The 18,235-nt window shown below is 38.1% G+C and overlaps 1 protein-coding gene across 4 annotated transcripts in view; it reads left to right on the top strand.

Annotated features, from left to right (window-relative positions):
- Window positions 1–18,235, top strand: part of WWC3 (WWC family member 3) — a 105,335-nt gene that overhangs the window by 25,366 nt on the left and 61,734 nt on the right. For all 4 annotated transcript variants that reach the window (XM_065677469.1, XM_065677467.1, XM_065677468.1 and 1 more), the window contains exon 2: window positions 14,442–14,551. In XM_065677469.1, the coding sequence (XP_065533541.1) occupies window positions 14,442–14,551 (110 nt within the window). The remainder of the gene's footprint in view (window positions 1–14,441; window positions 14,552–18,235) is intronic.

Here is an 18,235-nt window from a genome sequence, read left to right as displayed (position 1 = left end):
ACCTTGTCTGGGATAGTTTAGTGTGAGGTGTCCCTGCCCATGGCAGGGGGGTTGGAACTAGATGATCTTAAGGTCCTTTTCAGCCCTAACTATTCTATGATTCTATCAAAAACAGAGTTGGTGTCTCCCTCTGCACACCTTTCTTTTAATGGTTGTTTGGTCAGTCAGTCATTGCATGTTTTTCAGTAGTTCATTTCTTTCATGACTGTCTAATTATTTCCTGAGTAGCTCCTCCTATGTATTGTTTATTTTTAACCAATCTTAACAGGTAGATGGGTTAATTAGGTGGTTTCTAAATATCTTATCCATCTGAGGTTTCTATGTTGTTAGGTCTTTTCATGAGCAATGAAGGTAGTGTTCATGTAGGGATTACTGTAGGACCAACAGTGCCATTGTCTAGCAGTGGATATTCAAAGGTGCTTTTGAGGTTTTGGGTTTTCATTTGCTGTATACTTGACTTTCTCAGAAAAGTATCAGACTTTTTCACTAGGCTTTGTTCTTCCCCCCAAAATTTAGAAGGCACTTTAAAATGTGGATCCTGGTGCTTAAATGTACTCTCCGTAACTGAGATACTTTTGTGATGCATATACAAGGTTTTTTCATGTCTATTAAAGTTGTGTAGCCAAATACAGACTCATTCTAAATCACCAGAATGAAGGTCTGCATTGTTATGATTGCAAAATCATATTTATGTGGCTGCATTCTGGTTTTGTTTGGGTGGTTTTTTCAGTGTCCCCCTGCCACCACGAGTGAGGCTTAGTGTACCCATAGTACACTGCAAATGGATTAATAGGTTTTTACAAATAGTAGGAGATACTGCTCACCTCCTTCATGTAGCCTTTTTTGCTCATCTGCTACCAAAGTAAACTTCAGTAACTTCCATTCAGTAACCAGGGGAAACCCCTCAAATTACTACTTCCCCCCTTCCCCGTTACTTTTTTTTTTAATCTGCAGTCCTGGTGAGGTGAAGCATGCCTACCGCTCGCTAGCTTACTGCATGATCAGATGAGTGTCAGAAGTAGCAGTGCTGTGAAATGATGGGATTGTGCACTTCAGAGCAGCAGAAGGGGACACATTTGAGGACAACAGGGATCTCTCCATTTTGAGAGTACCAAGCTGTTAATGCTTGTTACTCTCATACATACTTTCATACAAGCTGCAGGTGGAGTTTATTGTATGGTTGGAGTGGAGTGTGCAGGGAGAACAGAGCCATGTTCAGAGTGTCAGAGTTGAGGGATGCAGAGGGCAACATCACTGGCTAGTCCCATCCCGTCTTTCCCCATTCTGCTGGCTGTGGGCTCTTCACACTGCTCCCAGTGAGTCCCTTCTGCTCCAGCTCTGCTGTTAGTTCTTCTCCTTGTGCTTGTCCTTCTCCTTTGTCTGCCTTCCTACATCATATATCATCAAATTTTATTGTTTTCTGATTGCTGCCTTCTCTTTGTCCGGCACTTGGTTCCCATGCTGCTCATCCTTCTGCATCATGGTGTGCCTGCTTCCTTCTTTTTCCTCCATGTTGTTCAGGTGCTACCACGGATTGCATTGTGACTGGAAGGAGAAACTGGCTTCCTAGTCTTTTTTCCTGGAATACAGAGAGCAGGCTTGTGCTGCAGTTGTTTTCCTGGAGCTGCTCTGCCTAGCTGGATCCAGCCTCAGGATGTCCTGGCACACTGGGGTTGGGTGGGTGTGTAGCCAGGAGAGGTCCTGAGAAACTGTTACATGTTCAGTAGAGATTGAATCTGCATAGAACAAGGCTTCTGTACTTCACAGTTATGCTGAGCATGTGCAATGGTATTCCCCCTCTTCCATTTCCCTGTGCCTTCACCAAACTTGAAAGTTCTTCCATGGGGATAGTGGGAAAACTAAAATAAAAGTAAAATAAAATCAGGGCCCTGCGTTAGTAATGCTGAGATTATCTGGGAGCCTCTGTAGGAATTCCAGCACAGGGGTGGGGTGGGACAGCATTTTTTCCTCTGCTTCATTGTTTCAAATGTCGGAGCTGTTTTAATTGCAAGTTCTCACAAGAGATGAGAATGGGGCACACCCTCAGGAGGGAGAACTTCAGCCAGAAGGACTTAAGTCTAGCAGAATTAGAAGCAATCAAAAAATTGCCTAGTGAGGCAATGTCTAATGAAGCATACCGGGCTTCCTAATGGGCAAGTGGCAGTGCATTATAGTAACGTGTAGATAATGCAACTTCATATAGCAGTGGTATTTGGATACCTGCTACTTTTGTTTGTTGATACGCAATACTTCCAGATAAAGAGTTCAGATACTTACTCTGCAAGGTACATCTCTGTCAGTATAAAGAAACACTGCTCTGAGCACTATGGAAAATATGCTCTAGATCAACCACAAGATGTTAGGCTAGATGCGAGAATTACCAGCTAAAGTTTTGTGGCCTGTATTGTGCGGGAGGGCAATTAAATGATGACAGTGGTTTCTTCTGACCTTAAAATATGGACCTCAATAGCTAGGTCCTGTCTGTGCTGCCATGGTGGAAGTCAGAGGCTTCCTGCAGCTCAGACTTCCTTGAAGGCTCAGTGCAGAGGGAGAGGCAGCAGAAGCTGGCTTTTTGCGGCTCTGAAGTGCTTTTTCCTAGTGCTGAACCTGCTCTTGGAAATGGGGGACTGAATGCTGTGCGCTGAAAATATCTGTATTTGCTAACTGTAAGGAATGCATAAATATAGGAAAGTATGCAAGATTACCCGCAAAATTGTTACTGTGTGGTGCAAAGGGCCTTTGGGTAATCAGTGTCCAAAGGGAATCTTTGGAAGTGATACCTACAACTTCCAGAGGGATTTGTCATGTGCAAATGATAATAATAATGCAAGCCACAGAAGTCTGTTTCCTGAGTTGCTGTAAATGGAAGTGTGTTTTTAACACTCCTTTTCCAACACAAATGTAGGAAGCTGGCAAAGTAGCTAATTTCAGTGCTCTAGAAAAGTTAAAAGCGAAATAATCTAAGGAAGCGGAAGCCTCTATTTTTAACCTTCTCTGTCATGGGAGATGGGGAGGAAGAAGAGGAGGCCATCTACTGCTGAAGTCTCTTTAGTATGTTATTATAAATTTAATCTTATTTCCACTCTTGTTTTAGTGAATAGGTACTTGTTACTTGTGGGTGTTTTGTTATGTTCAAGTTAAGATCAGTGTAGGTTTCATGGCATGGTGTGTCTGCTGTAATTGTGTTTTATCTCCTGTTAATTGTTTCTTACTCTTTTTTTTTGTAGATCTATAATTTTTATACTGAAAAAATACGTTACTTGTGTTGCCTTACTCCTTAATTCAGTTTATTCTACTGAAAATGAATTTTTGTATTAGCTCTAAGTATTTTTTTAATATTGGGTTTGAGAAGGTTGTCTTAAGATGTATTTGTTTTTCTTATTACACTGATACTATTCATAAAAAAGTACCTTATCTGGCTGGATTCCTCTGGATTTTTCACAAAGTATTTTCTATTCTGCATTTTGGCAAAACAATGGCAGTGAAATCATGAGTAATTCCTTGTATTACTTACTTGGAAGTAGTTTATTGGTCTAGTTTGAGGCTTAAATATAATGTATTGCACAACTGCTGGCAACCATAGAAGTAATAGCATCAAACTTCATACCTTCAACTTCTTGAAGGATTTCATAAATCTGTAAAACTGTCTTTTTTCTTTAGGATATATTACTAAGTTACTAATATTCGTTGGGTAATACACTGTATTAGTTTGCAAGGTCAGCATTAAGGAAGGCTGCAGTAAGCACGTGTATTTGGGGAGCGGTAGTAATACTGGGATAATTAGGTATTGGGAAAAGAGGGGCTAAGTTTTCCCAAAAACTTGGAAATTACTGGCTGGCAATAGTGTCAACCTGGAGTGTGAAAGTAATTGTAAGCGTATGTATTTTAAAGAATCTTCTCCCCAATACCTTTATTAACACTGTGTATTTGTAGCTCACGTGAATTTGTGTTTGTATATGATAGGTTGCAAATATTGACATATTGAAAGCTTAGAAATTACATAAACTAGCATGTAAAAAAAGTGTAAATAATTTGTCAGCTATATCTGTAATTTTACAGTAAAGGCAAAGAGTGAGCTATGGAGAAGAACATGTAGCAAGGCTGCAAATCATTGTAGAACTATTGTTTTTTTTTCTTAGGTAGTTACTGGCCTTTGAAGAAATTACTTAGCAGGGGGTTGTTGCTCTAGTGCTATAAAGAAGCAAAGATTTTAGGGAGATACAATTCCTTTTGTTAGATCTCCTGAAAATGTTTGGAAAATAAAGGACACATTTAAAGCATCGTTTTCTTTAATGGTTTTATTTTTAGACCTCTTTTAATACCATAAAGGTATGCGTTAACTGTTTACTTAATACCAGTTAAAATAGCTTTTAAGTAAGTGGGTAAATTCAGGATATCTGTATGTGAATACTAATGTATACAGTAGACACTAGTGACTTGTCCATCACCACTTCTAGGCAGCTGAAACATGTACCCTTATGTGCTTGTTTAAGGGTCTCTTAAGTCCTGGAAGAGCGGAAAAATCTTAAATAATGAGGTGACTGCCATAGATCACCACTTGCAAGAAACGGACTCTGAAACCAAAAGCATCAAAGATCCTGTCAACGTATTTCCACTTCAGTTGCTTAGAGCTAAGTTGAGCTAGTAACTCTTCAGGCAAGTGATTGAAACAGTGCCCTTGGATTGTGTGTGTCACATTAGTTGCACTCCTTCATTCCCACATCAAGTATTGCTTTATTAATGGAGTTCAGAAACTTGAGAAGCAGTCTGGAAAGCTGGCCTTATGGAATTGTGGTTGAAGTTTGGGCAGGGGTCTGCTGGAGCACAGTGCAATGCTCTCACTGGCTGCAGATTTCCCTCTGTGCCTGTGGGCACCCACTTCACTTGAAGGAGGTTTGGGCTCAGGGCTGTGACCTTTTCCAGGGCAAAATTTTTCAGCTGTACAGGCAGAGCAGTGGCATGCTAGAAGACATTACACAGAAAATGGCACAAAAGTCCATAAAACTTCCAGAAATGTCCTAGTTGAACACTTTTCAGAAATGCCGCATGTGGTGCTTTTAGAAAAAATACAGGACAAGTGTAACACTTTTTAAGTGGACTGGAAGAAAAGGAGAAAAAAAGCTGTTCTGAGAGGTTAAATGAGAAACTCTTGAATTCCTAATATTAGCTGGCAGTGTAGACTTTTCTGAGTATGAGGCATTTCTTTACTTTTTACCTCATAATTTGTTTTTAATAGGATGTATGTGAAGTCATGGTATGCATATTCTTTGGCACTTATCTACACATCGCTTTGTTCCAAGACTTGAAAAGAATGGTCTCTTGAATATATATATTTCCAACCATTGTTTTATACTCAGTCCCATTGCATTTGCTTTTTCCTCCCATTGTTTGTAACTTTCTGCTTTATTTTTCTAGAAATGGTGTCTGGTAACTTTTGAGTTTTCTCTTATATTAGTTTAATTGATTAATACTTACTGGGTGGAAATAGTTTAATGAAATAAATTTCAGTAAAATTTAATTGAATGTACTCCAAGTATAGTAAGCTTTTGGAGGATTTGGGCTTAAAATATTTTAAAACATCAACTTACTTAGATTTTCACTGATAACAGTGCTGAGCTTGCTTGTGCACACAGATATGACAGATGTGTTTGTTCCTAATCTCATTAAACTTAACTTCACCTGTATGGGAACACTAGTATTTAAGTATAGTTTGGCTACAGAGTATTCTAAAACACTGTGTCTCCCAGACTACAGAAGTATAAAATCCCTTTAGCATTATGTTAGTTGTCATGTATTATGGCATGATGGGCCTTCTCAGTGTATCAGTTTTCTTTGGTTAATAAGCAGATGTAGACCACATCAGGATATAATTGTGTATATAACTCAAGATTCTGCTGTTAACTTCTGTTTGTCTTTGACAACTTGTCTTCTAGTCAGTCCAAAGATTACCATTTAACATAAGATACTCAGTTTTACGGACTGAGACCTCTCTGAAATGAGCTAAAGTGTTCAAAAAAGTGTTTTACAGTGCTCTCTTAATTGAAGAATGTTTTAAGTTCAGCCTCTGTCATTTGAGACCTTAAATGGTATTTGGACATATAATTTGCACACGTGTGTATGTATGTACATATGTATATACACACGCACACACACATGCATACGCACGTATATATTTGTAGCCATTTCCAATATGGCTAGTTGGCAAAGAAGAATGATAAATTTAGGGAGGGGGACGACTTACCTTTTTTTATATAAGCCTGAAGTCATCTTGCAGGAATCTGCAAGAAATATTTCACAGCATAGTAGTGTTCTGCTGTGTTTAAGACCATTTTAGTTACTTGTGATTGAGATGTAAAGCTTCTTTTGATGCCTCCTTCTCTCATGTAAGTCTTCATGGATTTTGGAGTTTTATGCCACATTTTTATTCCTTGTTCTCTGTTGGGGACCTCCCTTTTCCTGTCTGCTTAATTTTCTTCCTGCTTTGAATTCCTCCCGTTATTCTTGTTCATGTGCTTATGACTAAGAACTTGCTTTTAAGGTCTCGCAGATATACCTTTTCACCCTTGCTCAGATGACTTTCATTAGGAAAGTACAGGTGTTTCCTCCTATACTGGTATTTGCATACAGAAGTTGTGACCAGCAGTCAGAAGAGAATGATTTTACGTGTATGCATATGCTTACACACAAGCACATATGTAGTCCTCTGTGTAAGGGAGTAGCAATTCATCCCTTTTCCAGTGACTCTTCCACAATGGTAGGAACAGTTGTGGCCAAGCTAGTCAGAAATTTGAGTTCTCAAACCAGAAGAGTCATTGCAAAACTAAGGATAAAACAGCCAAGCAGTCGTTAGACTGAACAGAACATATAAATAGGCTTTAATATGTACTGAGGATGTAGAAATCTGACAGCTGTGTGACTTGCTTTTCTGCAGAAGGTTGCAGAATTGTGGTTTGCAGGATAGAAGAAATAGACAGCTGCAGGGCTGGCCTTTACTAACCTGGGACCTTGATGACCAATAGCATGTGGCTGGAAAACACTGTTACGAGAGAAGTTACTGAAGCAGTTAGAAACATTGAAGTTAGAACACTGCTTCACTCGGCCAGCCAAAGCCGTGCTGTGTCTGGACAGGTGTAATCAGGCTTCTTTCACAGGTGGAAGAATTCGGCGTGCTTCTCAGATTCTGAAGTTCCCCATGAAATTTTCCTTATCTTTTAGTTTAGGCTTTTTTTTTTTTTTTTCGGTCCCTTCTCAATATGCAAGTCCTTGAGAAGATCTTGTAAATATTTAGACATTTTGAATAACAGAGAAAGCTTTATTAGGACTGGCAAAAGAAAAGTCATAAATATCTTGCTTGTTACTGTTCCTAGCTAAGAACATACTCAGTACAAAGGTCCAATTTGACATCAGTTTACTAGAAATGTGGTCTCCTAGTGTCCCCCCCTTATATGCCTTATCTGCCACATATTTCTGCTGTCCTCTTTTTATGGCTTACTCTCAGCTGCCATATGTAGCTATCTGTTTTCTGGTCTAGATGTCATGTCACCTGCTGTCCAGACTGCCTTCCTTCAGCCAGCCCCTCCAGCCATTACCTCTGCCCTGCTGCTGATCGTAGGCTCTGGCTTGTGGCTTTGTACAGTTGTCTGTAACTTTGGGCTGTCTGTGCATACACAAAAGACCAAAATATGTTTTAAAGAGCTCATGGACAGTCTTACTTAACCCTGCTGCCCCATTATTTTTGTTTATCCTTTGTTTAAAAAAAAAAAAAGAAGGCATTTTTCTTAAAAGCGCTGACTTTTAACCCAACTATGATTTTTCAAAGGAGAAATTACAGTCGTCTTGATGAAACGTGGGTATGTTTTCAGCAAGAATTTCCCATAATATTTGTGTTCTGAATTTGGATATGGATCATAGCCACTGTTAAGAAATGGATAGCTGCTTGGAAGACTTGGCTGCTTGTGTGGAATTGTTTCAGCAGTTTTTGAGCAGCCAAACAAGTTATGCGAGGGCTGCAATTGGACATACCATTTTACATTTCAACATACTAAGCCAATATTTCTTGGCCTTTTTGGTTTGGGAGTATGGTAAAGGATAAAAACAGAAGTATATTGTTTCTCTGTTGTTGCTTGTTAGAAAATTATTATTGTTTCTAGAATAGTGAAAGGAGGCTGGATGGTGTCCTCAGGTCCATTTCGGGGTGGTGTTTGTAGGCAATATAAACTTACGTTACTTCTTCTAAGTCAAGGGATCATATAAGGTTATCCCTTACTCATACATGTAACTTCACATACATTCTGTATCACAAAATCTAATTGTCAGGGTTTTTTTCATGGCTACCTGCCCTTATTAGCATTACATGTAGCAGCACATATGTTGTGTATGATAAACAGTTTTCATATAATACGTGTATGATACCCTGTCCATCAGAAAAGTTTTAATGATATTTTTAAAAATATAAAGGGACTGCCTAGCATGAAAAAGTGAATTCTTCTTGTTTTGGGGTCAGTTAATTAAGTGTAGTGCACAACACAGGATGTGACAATCTGAAATGTTTTGCAGGAAGCAAAACAATTCCATTCAGGTTTTGGATGACCAAATAGAGCGCTTGTGCATTCTGATCAATCTGCTGAGATTTTATAATGTTACTTCACCTTTTCCAAAATGTTTTTCCTGAGCATGTGGTCACAACAGAGGTAGGTAGCTGATACCACTTATATTTCTTGACCTACTTAAGCTCAGGTGGCTATAAAACAAGGGCAGTTACAGACTGAGGAATAGGATGGACGATGAAGTTACTGCCTATGCTGCCCTGTTGCACAGATATTAGAGCTGCTTTTTAACCAGCTCCTGAAAAACTGTAGCTTCCAGAGTGGTCTTAAAAGGAACTGCCACAACCTTGTTTGCCATACTGTAAACAGTGGCAAACCATGGCTCAGGAGGTGTGATGAACAAATAAATATTTGTGGGAGTGACATTCTTGTCAGCTGTCTTAGCGTAGCTTGTCCAGGTTTGTAATACCATGTGTTAAAGGCAGTTTCTGTTAAAAAAGAAAGAAATCTAATAATGAAGACACATTTTGGCTCCGCTTGGTCACCGTCGCAGTAAAGATGTAGATTAATGAGCTAATGCCATCCTGTGCTTTCTGTTTCACACATTAATTTATGTTCTGATGGCTTATATTACTGTAAAAGAAAATGCACTGATTTGACACTATTAGCACTCTTTCATGTGCTTATTTGCAGCTGTTAAAAAAAGAAGAATGAAAATTGCTGCAAAATACGGTGCAGTCTTAAGAAGACTGTATTCCAAGTGACCTTTAGAAGAGCTGGTGCTGTTATTTCCTTGCTTTAGGGTAGCATTTTATTTCTAAGGGAAATGTATCCCAGCAATAACTCTGAATACAAGTTACCTTCTTTAAGGCTTTGTCCTGAGCACAGAATATCATTTGTGCAAGTTTCTCTCCGGCCATCTGTATTGTGGATTTATTTTAATGAAGGATTGAGTAGATGTTCAGTAAGTTATTTTATTCAGAACTTGATGTTAGATTATGCAGTAAAACAATGATATATCATTTCAGTTAAGAAAAAGTTATAAAGTATTTTTATCTTGAAAAGATACATATAGTTTGGTGAACTTTGTTGTACTTTTCACTGAGCAGTCTGTATGTATCTTGCCAAACCTTATTTCAAAATCCAGTTTGTTTTTATGACTTGGCTACTTGAGGAGAGCTGAGTTCGTGGTAGAGAGTGGGCAGTGAAGAGAACAGTGGTGTACTCCACAGTGCTGTTATAGGGGATCAGGAGTTCCGGGTGGCCATTAGCTGCAGTTAGCCCATGCCTGGCTGGTTATGTGCTGCCACGGCATGAGGCTCTGTGGGTCTAGTTGGTATGTAGCCATTTCTGAGCCATGGAGGGAGATCCTTTGACAGATGGGCAGCATGTACCTCCTGTGTCCCTGCCATGCTTGGTGGGGTGGGAGGCAGTGGCTGCCAAGGATGAGGGTGCTGTCTTTGGCGCAGCCTGCTTGGAGCAGCTGGAGGGATTGGGGCTTCTGGGGAGTCATGGCACAGCTGGGTGACCACAGACCCTCTTTGTGTCTCACAGAGGTTAGAATCACAGATTAGTTGAGGCTGGAATAGACCACCGGAGTTCGCCTGAACAAGCAGGGTCACCTAGAGCACATTGGTCAGGACTGTGTGCCAGCAGCTCTTGAATGTCTTGGGGAAGGAGACCTGACAGCCTCTCTGGGCAGACTATTCCAATGCTCAGTCACACTCACAGTAAAAAGTAAACAAGTTCTTTCTTGTGTTCAGGTGGAACTGCAATTAGCAGTTCCTGTTCTTGCATCCTTCCCTCTGGCTCCCCTACACAGGGTGGCTTTTCTTCAGTACTTGTGGGGTTGTTGTTGTTTTTTTTTGTGGCATCAGGCACGTGGGAAGACCGAGGGTCTTATCTAATATTTTCTGTGCCTTGTGTTTTTAGTGAACTGATTCTGTTCTTGAAAATCCTTGACAATAAAATTGCTGCTCCATGCTATTGGTCAAGCTGTGTTTTGGAGAGTTGAAGAATGCCTTTTGTTTGAATCCAGCAGCAGTCCTTCACTGTTTTAAGGCTGAGCATTTCGGGGGGTGGGATGGGATGTGTGAAATTGAATTCTGTTGACAAAATATACTAAAGCTGAGAGCAGTTATGCAGTTATATATCTAAAATGGTATCTAGCTATTGCCTTTTGCTGTCTTTCCTTCCCACCTAGTCTTGGCCATGAACTGTTGCATTCAAGAAGTATCTGTTGGTGCTGCATATTCAGAAAGCTGTAGTAATGTATTCTGGCATCCTTCTGTGTATGGGTAGTGGATAAATATATGAAATAAGGAGGAAAAGCACCTCTTAGTTTATTCAGCTCTTCAGTTTTAATTTGTAGCTTGATTTCTGTATTCTGTTTAGCTTGATAATTGATGCAGAGAAAATATTAATAAAACTTGGATTTTCAGATATGTTTGTTTTACTGCATGCAGATATCACACTTCCATCTGTTCCTAACAAAAATATTTCATTTGAGCATAGCTAGGGGTGATAAATCCAAGGTGTGTGACAGTGATCAAAGGTGTTTTTTCTCAGTTTCGTGTGCAGGATTTGAGTTATAGAATCTTTCTTATGTGCTCTTTTATTTGCTTTTGAAGGGTTTCAGAGTAACAAAAGGTTGGGTGCCTAATGACTGAACAGCATCATTAATTTTGGAGAGGATAAAGACTTGAAGATAATGAATAATCATCAAATCAGTTAATGTGAAGTTAGGGTTGGCTTTTCAGATACATGCAAAATTGGCCCCCTAGGGCTTGTACCTGCACTGTAGATCCAGTGGTGACAGGCAATTACAGTTGTAAACTGGTCCCGGAGTAATTCTGTCTTCAGCTGGAAGTTCAGAACCTTCTTATTAGAGTCCACCAGTTGTCATGGGGACAAGAGGTGATCACTGGTGACAGATAAAGTGCTTTAGTTACTCTTTATACTGTAAATAGCATAGTTCTGGGCAGTCCTGTTTTTTTTTTTTTAACTAAAGATGGAAGCATTTTTATTCTGTCTTTCTGTTTATAATGCTTCAAAAAAGTTTTTTTCTTTATTTAATACTTTGAAATGTTTTAACAGATGTGCCTGTACAGTTCTTTATATAGAACCAGAAAAGACCTGTTCTATTTGCAGTGCTTAAGCTAATTAAACCCCCCAACAGAACAAAACAGAGGGTAAAGCAGTATATCCAGGAGATACTTAATTTCAGCAGTCTGCTGCTGAAATTTGTGGCTGACCTCCAATATCCATATCTGCATTTGTTCCATTTTGACTTTGTATTCTGGAAACCCTTAGTTTTCCTTAACTGGAAAATAAAAATGAAAAAGAAACTTCTCCTTTGAGTTGTGCTGGTTAAACAAGAAATGCATTTTTTCAGTTGACTTAATTAAACCAGTGCAAAACACTGAGAAACTTCCAGGTGTTAGTTTAAGCTTTGCATGTTTTGACCTAGGTGAACTAAATGAAGAAGGTTCAAGCTACGTAGATACAAATGTGAGTGACTTGAGAATCAATGTAACATAATGCTTTGTCTGAAGGGAATCCAGTTTGGAGCAACTTTGAATATAGTTTAAAATGAGCAACCTCAAGTTCATAATGATCTGAATATCTGAAAGACAGCTTTTTATGTGTTCTTTTTCTTACAAGCTTTCTTCAATAACAGTAATTAAACTCTTCGTGCATGCTTTATAACATTGGAATGAAACCGGTTAGACCAGATGCGTTTGCTTTCTTCAATCTTCCTTTTCCAGAAAGCAAGCGTTGTCCTTGTCCTGGAAGTCTGAGCCGTGGTGGGATCATGGAGAGCGCTGAATTTAAGTTCTTGTAGAGTGAAAAGGTTAGAGTATCATGTGCAGGTTTTATTTATGAATAAAGGGTGAGGGTGTGTTTGATAAGAGGCAGGCATGTCTTATAACTCATTCCAAAGAAAATCTTGTCTATGGTGTGGTAATTTAGGAACCAATGTCTCAATTGCTTTGAGAAATTGTAAACATGATGTCTTCAGAACAAAACCGTAAGAGTTTAAGAAAAAATTATGCACATTATATTTTTAATATTTAACTGAATTCCAGGGAGATCGGAAGTATTTTGGCAGTATTTCGGTCTCCCTGACTGCTAGGTGAATGCCAGTCCATGGTAACATTTTCTTTCTTGAATATACAGCAGCTTTGGGTTTGCATGATTACCTGATGTAAACTAAGTCTTTGTCAGTAATAGAAAATTTTTACTTTAAATAGTGGTGTATCTTCATCTTATTAAACTGTTATACATGTTTGAGAATCCATAACATATGATCAAGCTCTGTTATTTGACCTAAACGACTTGATCTTCATACTGCTGTACAGAGCTGTTAAAACATTGCATTGTGTGAGTTAGGATAAATGTTTTTATTCTATTACAGTTAGTGTTGAACACTAATCTCGAGAATGTGAAAATAGTTTTAGGAGGGAGGTTAAATGCAGTTATACTCTTTGCTGTGTGTGAAGTCGTGCTTTTTATTAGTGATTGAATGAAATCCTTACTGGCCCATTGGAATACCTAGAATGTAGCCATAGTAGTATTTCCATCATTTGAGGTCTTTACTGTTGGGTTCTTCTGGCTGGTTTTGCTTTGGGGTGTGGAAGAACCTCTGGTTCAAAGACAGACGTGTTTCAGTTCAGACCAATTTGTTGTTATATACAAGTGTTATCAGTTGAAGTTCAGTTACCAGTCATCTCTCTGTTCAGCAGTGAATTTGTAAACATAGTCCAAATCTGGTGTCAAGAAACCTTTATTGGGTATTATAACATGAACAGAATTTCCATTTTATGGTGAACAGTATTATGCCATAGGTTATGCAGAACTTGTCAGTCTGTAAATTAAAGCGTATATTTAATCTTTGCAAAGTTGTCATTCTAGGTATTAGAAATGCTTCACCAAATAAATATTGAAAGTGTTTTATCTATATCCCTTGTGAAATTACTATATTAATAGCTTTTCAGGAAAGGAATTTTATGGCAGCTTTTAGAGGAAGACATTGTCTTGAGGGTTAAGTAATGATTGAAATAGTGTTTTGGGAAATAAATGTGATTTAACTGAATACTAAAGCTTTTTTTTTTATTTGTATCATTTGTTCTTCATAGTTTTCCATATAACTTGATGTTCTAGAACAGTGTTGGTTTAGAGTCTTTCTGTAGGATTTATAACCCAATACTTTCAATATTCCTGTTAATATTGAAATCACTGTTTTTGTTTTCTGTTACCCACTGGTCTTTCAAGTGTTTGCCTAGCAAGGGGTGTGATATTTTAAGCTGCTAGATAGTAATGCTGTTACTTATTAGTTATTATTTCTGTTCTGATGGCTTCAGAATTCTTTAGAGGTGTTTGTTTAGAGGAATTAATTTGGATGTATCTGGACCAAGAGAATATCATTAATAGTGAGAAATGTATACTTGAAAAGAGGAGAAATCTATTATATACTGTTTTCTTAAATTATATCTCTATCTATTTTTTTTATTTTTTTTTAAAGGACAAACCACTATACTGCTTTGACACCTTAAAGTTTCTGGTGATTTTTAGCAGTGATGAACTCCAGCTTCATGTTTGTGTTCTTTGCAATATGTGAGAAAAACTGGCAGGACTGCATGCCATTGTAATTAAACTGTTAAACATAGAAACTTGAAGGGAGAAGCTTGTCTTACCTGTTTGGGGAGTATCTGTCAGCATATTTAAATGAAATTTTATTTTGAAACTGTATGCTTGTAATTATTACCACATTCCTTAGCAGCATAACTAGTTTGTGATCAAATGATGGAGGTATCTTCAAAACATGTAATACCGTTTGTTACACTGTAAACTCTGTACATTTTTTATTTATTTGTATTATTTTTATTTATACAGGATTACAAAGCCATTGACATTTGCTGACTGTGTCGGTGATGAGCTTCCTTTAGGATGGGAAACTGTTTATGATCAACAAATTGGAGTTTATTATATGGACCACATAAATCGTAAGTAGATGTATGATTATTTTGAGGAGTCCTAACAAGCTGATCTTTATTGATGGCACTGTTTCCAATACCATTTACGCACCTCATGCTACAGCAAGAAAATGTATGCAAGTAATTTCTTGCAGTATCGGTTTTCTCGTCTTTGAAATGGGGGCATAATCCTTCCGTTTGTAATCAATTTTACAACGTATGATTGAGTTACAGTGTATCTAACTTCTTTGTTTTGCTTTATCATACTGTGGAGTAGCGGTAATTTTGTTGTTGCTTTTTGTCCTCTGTCACGAAGATTTTTGTGCTATAGTCTTATATTTCCTATTTTTCCACTCATCCATGTTTCACTCTTCAATGCTGAAAACCAAAATACATTCTGAGAGAAAAGTGCTGATTTTTAATTAGGAGTACTATGAAATACAGTAATCTCGTAGTCTCTTAAGCAATGTATGTTTTATGCTTTGATACAGTACAAAGTGCTCTTGAAACAACAATAGATGTCCTTTTTGGAAACTTAAGAGGGAGAAATTTCCAACATTTTCCCTTTTGGACTATTGCTGAGCTTTGTATCACCATTGTCTGTCACATTTGCCAGTTCCACTTAGAAAAAAAAATGCCTTATCTTTATGGCTTTGTACTACTGCTGCTGTTACCATTGTGCTGCTATCACTCTTATCATCAGTGAGTGGATGCTTTCAATATTGTAGATATTGGCAGACAGCAGGGAAGGAGAAAAGAAAAAAAGTAGTTATATGGGCTATCACAGCAGTGGTAAATAGTATAATCTGCAGAAACAACCTCAATACTATCTACTTGAAATTTGGTCAATTAAAAAGTAAAAGTGAAGAAATAGCTTTTGGCTTCCTGCCATCATTGGAATTCCTTGTGTATTGTGGTTTCACAATTACTTATTTTAAAAAAACCCTGACAGAATAACAAATGTTCCCATAATACTGTTTGACCCACATAGGTACTTTATTTGTTGTGAAATTAACAAAGATCACAAATGAAATAATAAACTTTAAAGAACTATTAATAAACTGATCGCAAGGATAGACAGCCGAGACAGTTGAAAGGCAATAAACCCAGACTGTTAGCTAATTCTTACAGTAACTCTGTTTAAAAGAAGTAGTAGCTTAATGATTGCTGTTTAAACTGTCATGGTAACTTTAGTTAACGTTGAAGCTTAATTAAAAGTGAAGTTTACATTAGAGTACAGTAACGGAGTGGCACTTGTACCAACATGTGTACACGTGCGTGAATGTACATAGTAAAAAAAACAACCCCCAACAACTCCCCAAACAAAAAAGCCTAAATGAGGATATTGGCAACTCTTTTTCTTGAACTTTGAAAAAGGCATTAAGAGTCCCTATACATATAGAACAGAACATGAACTCCCATTGCAATGCTGTAACTAAAAAAGCTACTGAAACATCCTACCTGATAGGCATCTTTGATAGGAATGGCTATCAGCATTGTGTGCAAATGAAATCACTCACTTTTGCTTTTCAGACTTTGTTATTAGCTGCTTTACCACAGACATCAAGTTAGAACTTACAGAAAGGATATTAATCATTTTAGGCACGTCAGATCAGACTGGCATTTTTTTTCTATGCAGTTGAGAGTAAAAACTGTAGAAGACTGCCTTTTCCAGGGAGAGCTGAATTCCCAAGTGATCAATAGGAAGGCACAAAAAGAGAAGATTAGTGTAAATGGGTCTGGGAAAGCAAAGGTAATTGTATTAGGAATTAAATAAAGATAATATATAAACAGAGGTATAGAAACTTCATAGGGCCAGCGCTGAACTGAGTGAAAGGAATCATTCTGCAATTAACAAGGTTGCAAAATTTGTCTCTTTCATGATAACTAATTACTCGCAGCCCACAGATATTATCCTAAATGGTAATTCAACCGTCACAGCAAAATGGGTTTGTCACCCTTAGGCTAATACAGTGCTTGCATATACAAGCAAGTTTTACATTCAGAGGGAAGACACAGTTGATATTATAGCTGGGTAATCATTATTCAAAAATTAGTAGGGTAACAGGTCCAATTTTAAACTGTGGACAACAAAGGTGCCAATCAAGACTTCATTAACCTCCTTTGTAGAAGTAAGAACTAATGAGTAGATAACCATGTGTATCATGAGATGGTGTCAGGCAAATGGCAGGTATGGGTTAGGGACTGAAAAAAAATGTTTTTCTGAAATGAGTGCTTTGTATTCTGAACTATTTCTACAATACTTGGAATGGCAACTTCCATGTGAAAACATTCAGACTGCCTTTTGTGGCTGATCGGATTAAATGCTTCATACAGCCTTGGAGCTCTGTGTTAATTGACAAAACAGAAGTGCTTTCTTTCAAGAAACATTGAGAAAAAATGCAAGGGATAATTCAAAGCGAGTCTTTGTAAAGTTAGGCTTACTAGGAACCTCTCATGCTTTGTGCACCATCTCAAGCTTTTTGCCCTTACACCTTTTAAAAGAAAACAGTAATACATCTGATTTTTCCAAGCCTCTTGCTATGTTTGTTTACCCAGAAAGTAATAAAAAGCTTTCTAGGCAATAATTTTCCATGTATATTGAAAACCCCCAGGAACAGAGGAATCTTCTGTAAATCTCAGTGGTGCTTCCAACCCTGATCTCCATCTTGTTCTGTAAATTCAGTACTTTGTTGACACCCTTACTAAGCTGCTCTTGGCTCTTATCCAGCCATTGCTTAAAAACCTTGGCGGCTGCCGACTGCAGAATTCCTTTCCCTCCTCCTCAGAATCTTGGGAGCCTTTGAAGTCTCCTTTAACCAGTTGGGCATTCCCCAGTGAGGAAATAATATATTCCTTGCATTTGTCTGGGGCTGTTCTTGAATTGTTGTATTTATTTTTAATCTTTTATTTTTTAATTGGTTATAAAGAAATTAAGGAACTGAATTTTGTCATACAACATGGCTTTAGTTTTGTTGTTACATGGCAAACTTGTGTGGAAATCCAGGGCAAAGTGAAGCCTCTGTACTTTATAAGTCGGAAAAGAGCGTCACTACTGTACTGAAGAAGTTTTGTGCCTCAGAAGAATGCTTCTAGCTCTTGAGAAGCTTCTGAAACAATTTCCTAAGAGACACTGCCCTGTAGTACAGGTCCATAGAAGCTTAATGTGTGATACAACATAACATTTCAGCCTTGGTGTCTGTTGAGATTAGAACTCTTAATTTCCTATTAAAAAAGAGACACTTCCTGGGTTCCAGCTCTTTTGACTCGTAAATATTTATTGATCTCTGCATAGTTTCCATAGGGGATTAGCAGTTTTAGGAATATTAAATTTATACAAATTTCAGGAATGCTTATGGACAGATGAGATAGCATTGCAAATTATCATGCTCTCAGTAAAGGATGGGCTGCAGTTTGAATTCTTTCTTCTGCTTGCTCTGCAAGCAGAGAAGGATTTAGGAGATTGGAACAAGCCACAGCACATCCTGTCCTGGGCTGTAGAGGTAGTCTGGGGGCACTGGAGCCAGAAAGTGCTGCTGGGAATCAAGGGTTATGGGGATATATTGGGGAGATACGGGGATATGGGGAGAAATTGCAGAACTGTAGGCATGATCTTTATACCTTTAAAAAGTGAGAAGTTGTGGGGAGATAAAAGTTACAGCTGTTGAGAGACAAGGTTATTAGGAACCTAGACAAATCTGGAAGTACCGTTCA

The sequence above is a fragment of the Lathamus discolor genome, chromosome 4 (assembly GCF_037157495.1).
Source record: "Lathamus discolor isolate bLatDis1 chromosome 4, bLatDis1.hap1, whole genome shotgun sequence".
Taxonomy (NCBI): domain Eukaryota; kingdom Metazoa; phylum Chordata; class Aves; order Psittaciformes; family Psittacidae; genus Lathamus; species Lathamus discolor.
The sequence above is the reverse complement of the archived record's forward strand: the minus strand, read 5'-3'. Positions and strand labels throughout refer to the sequence as shown.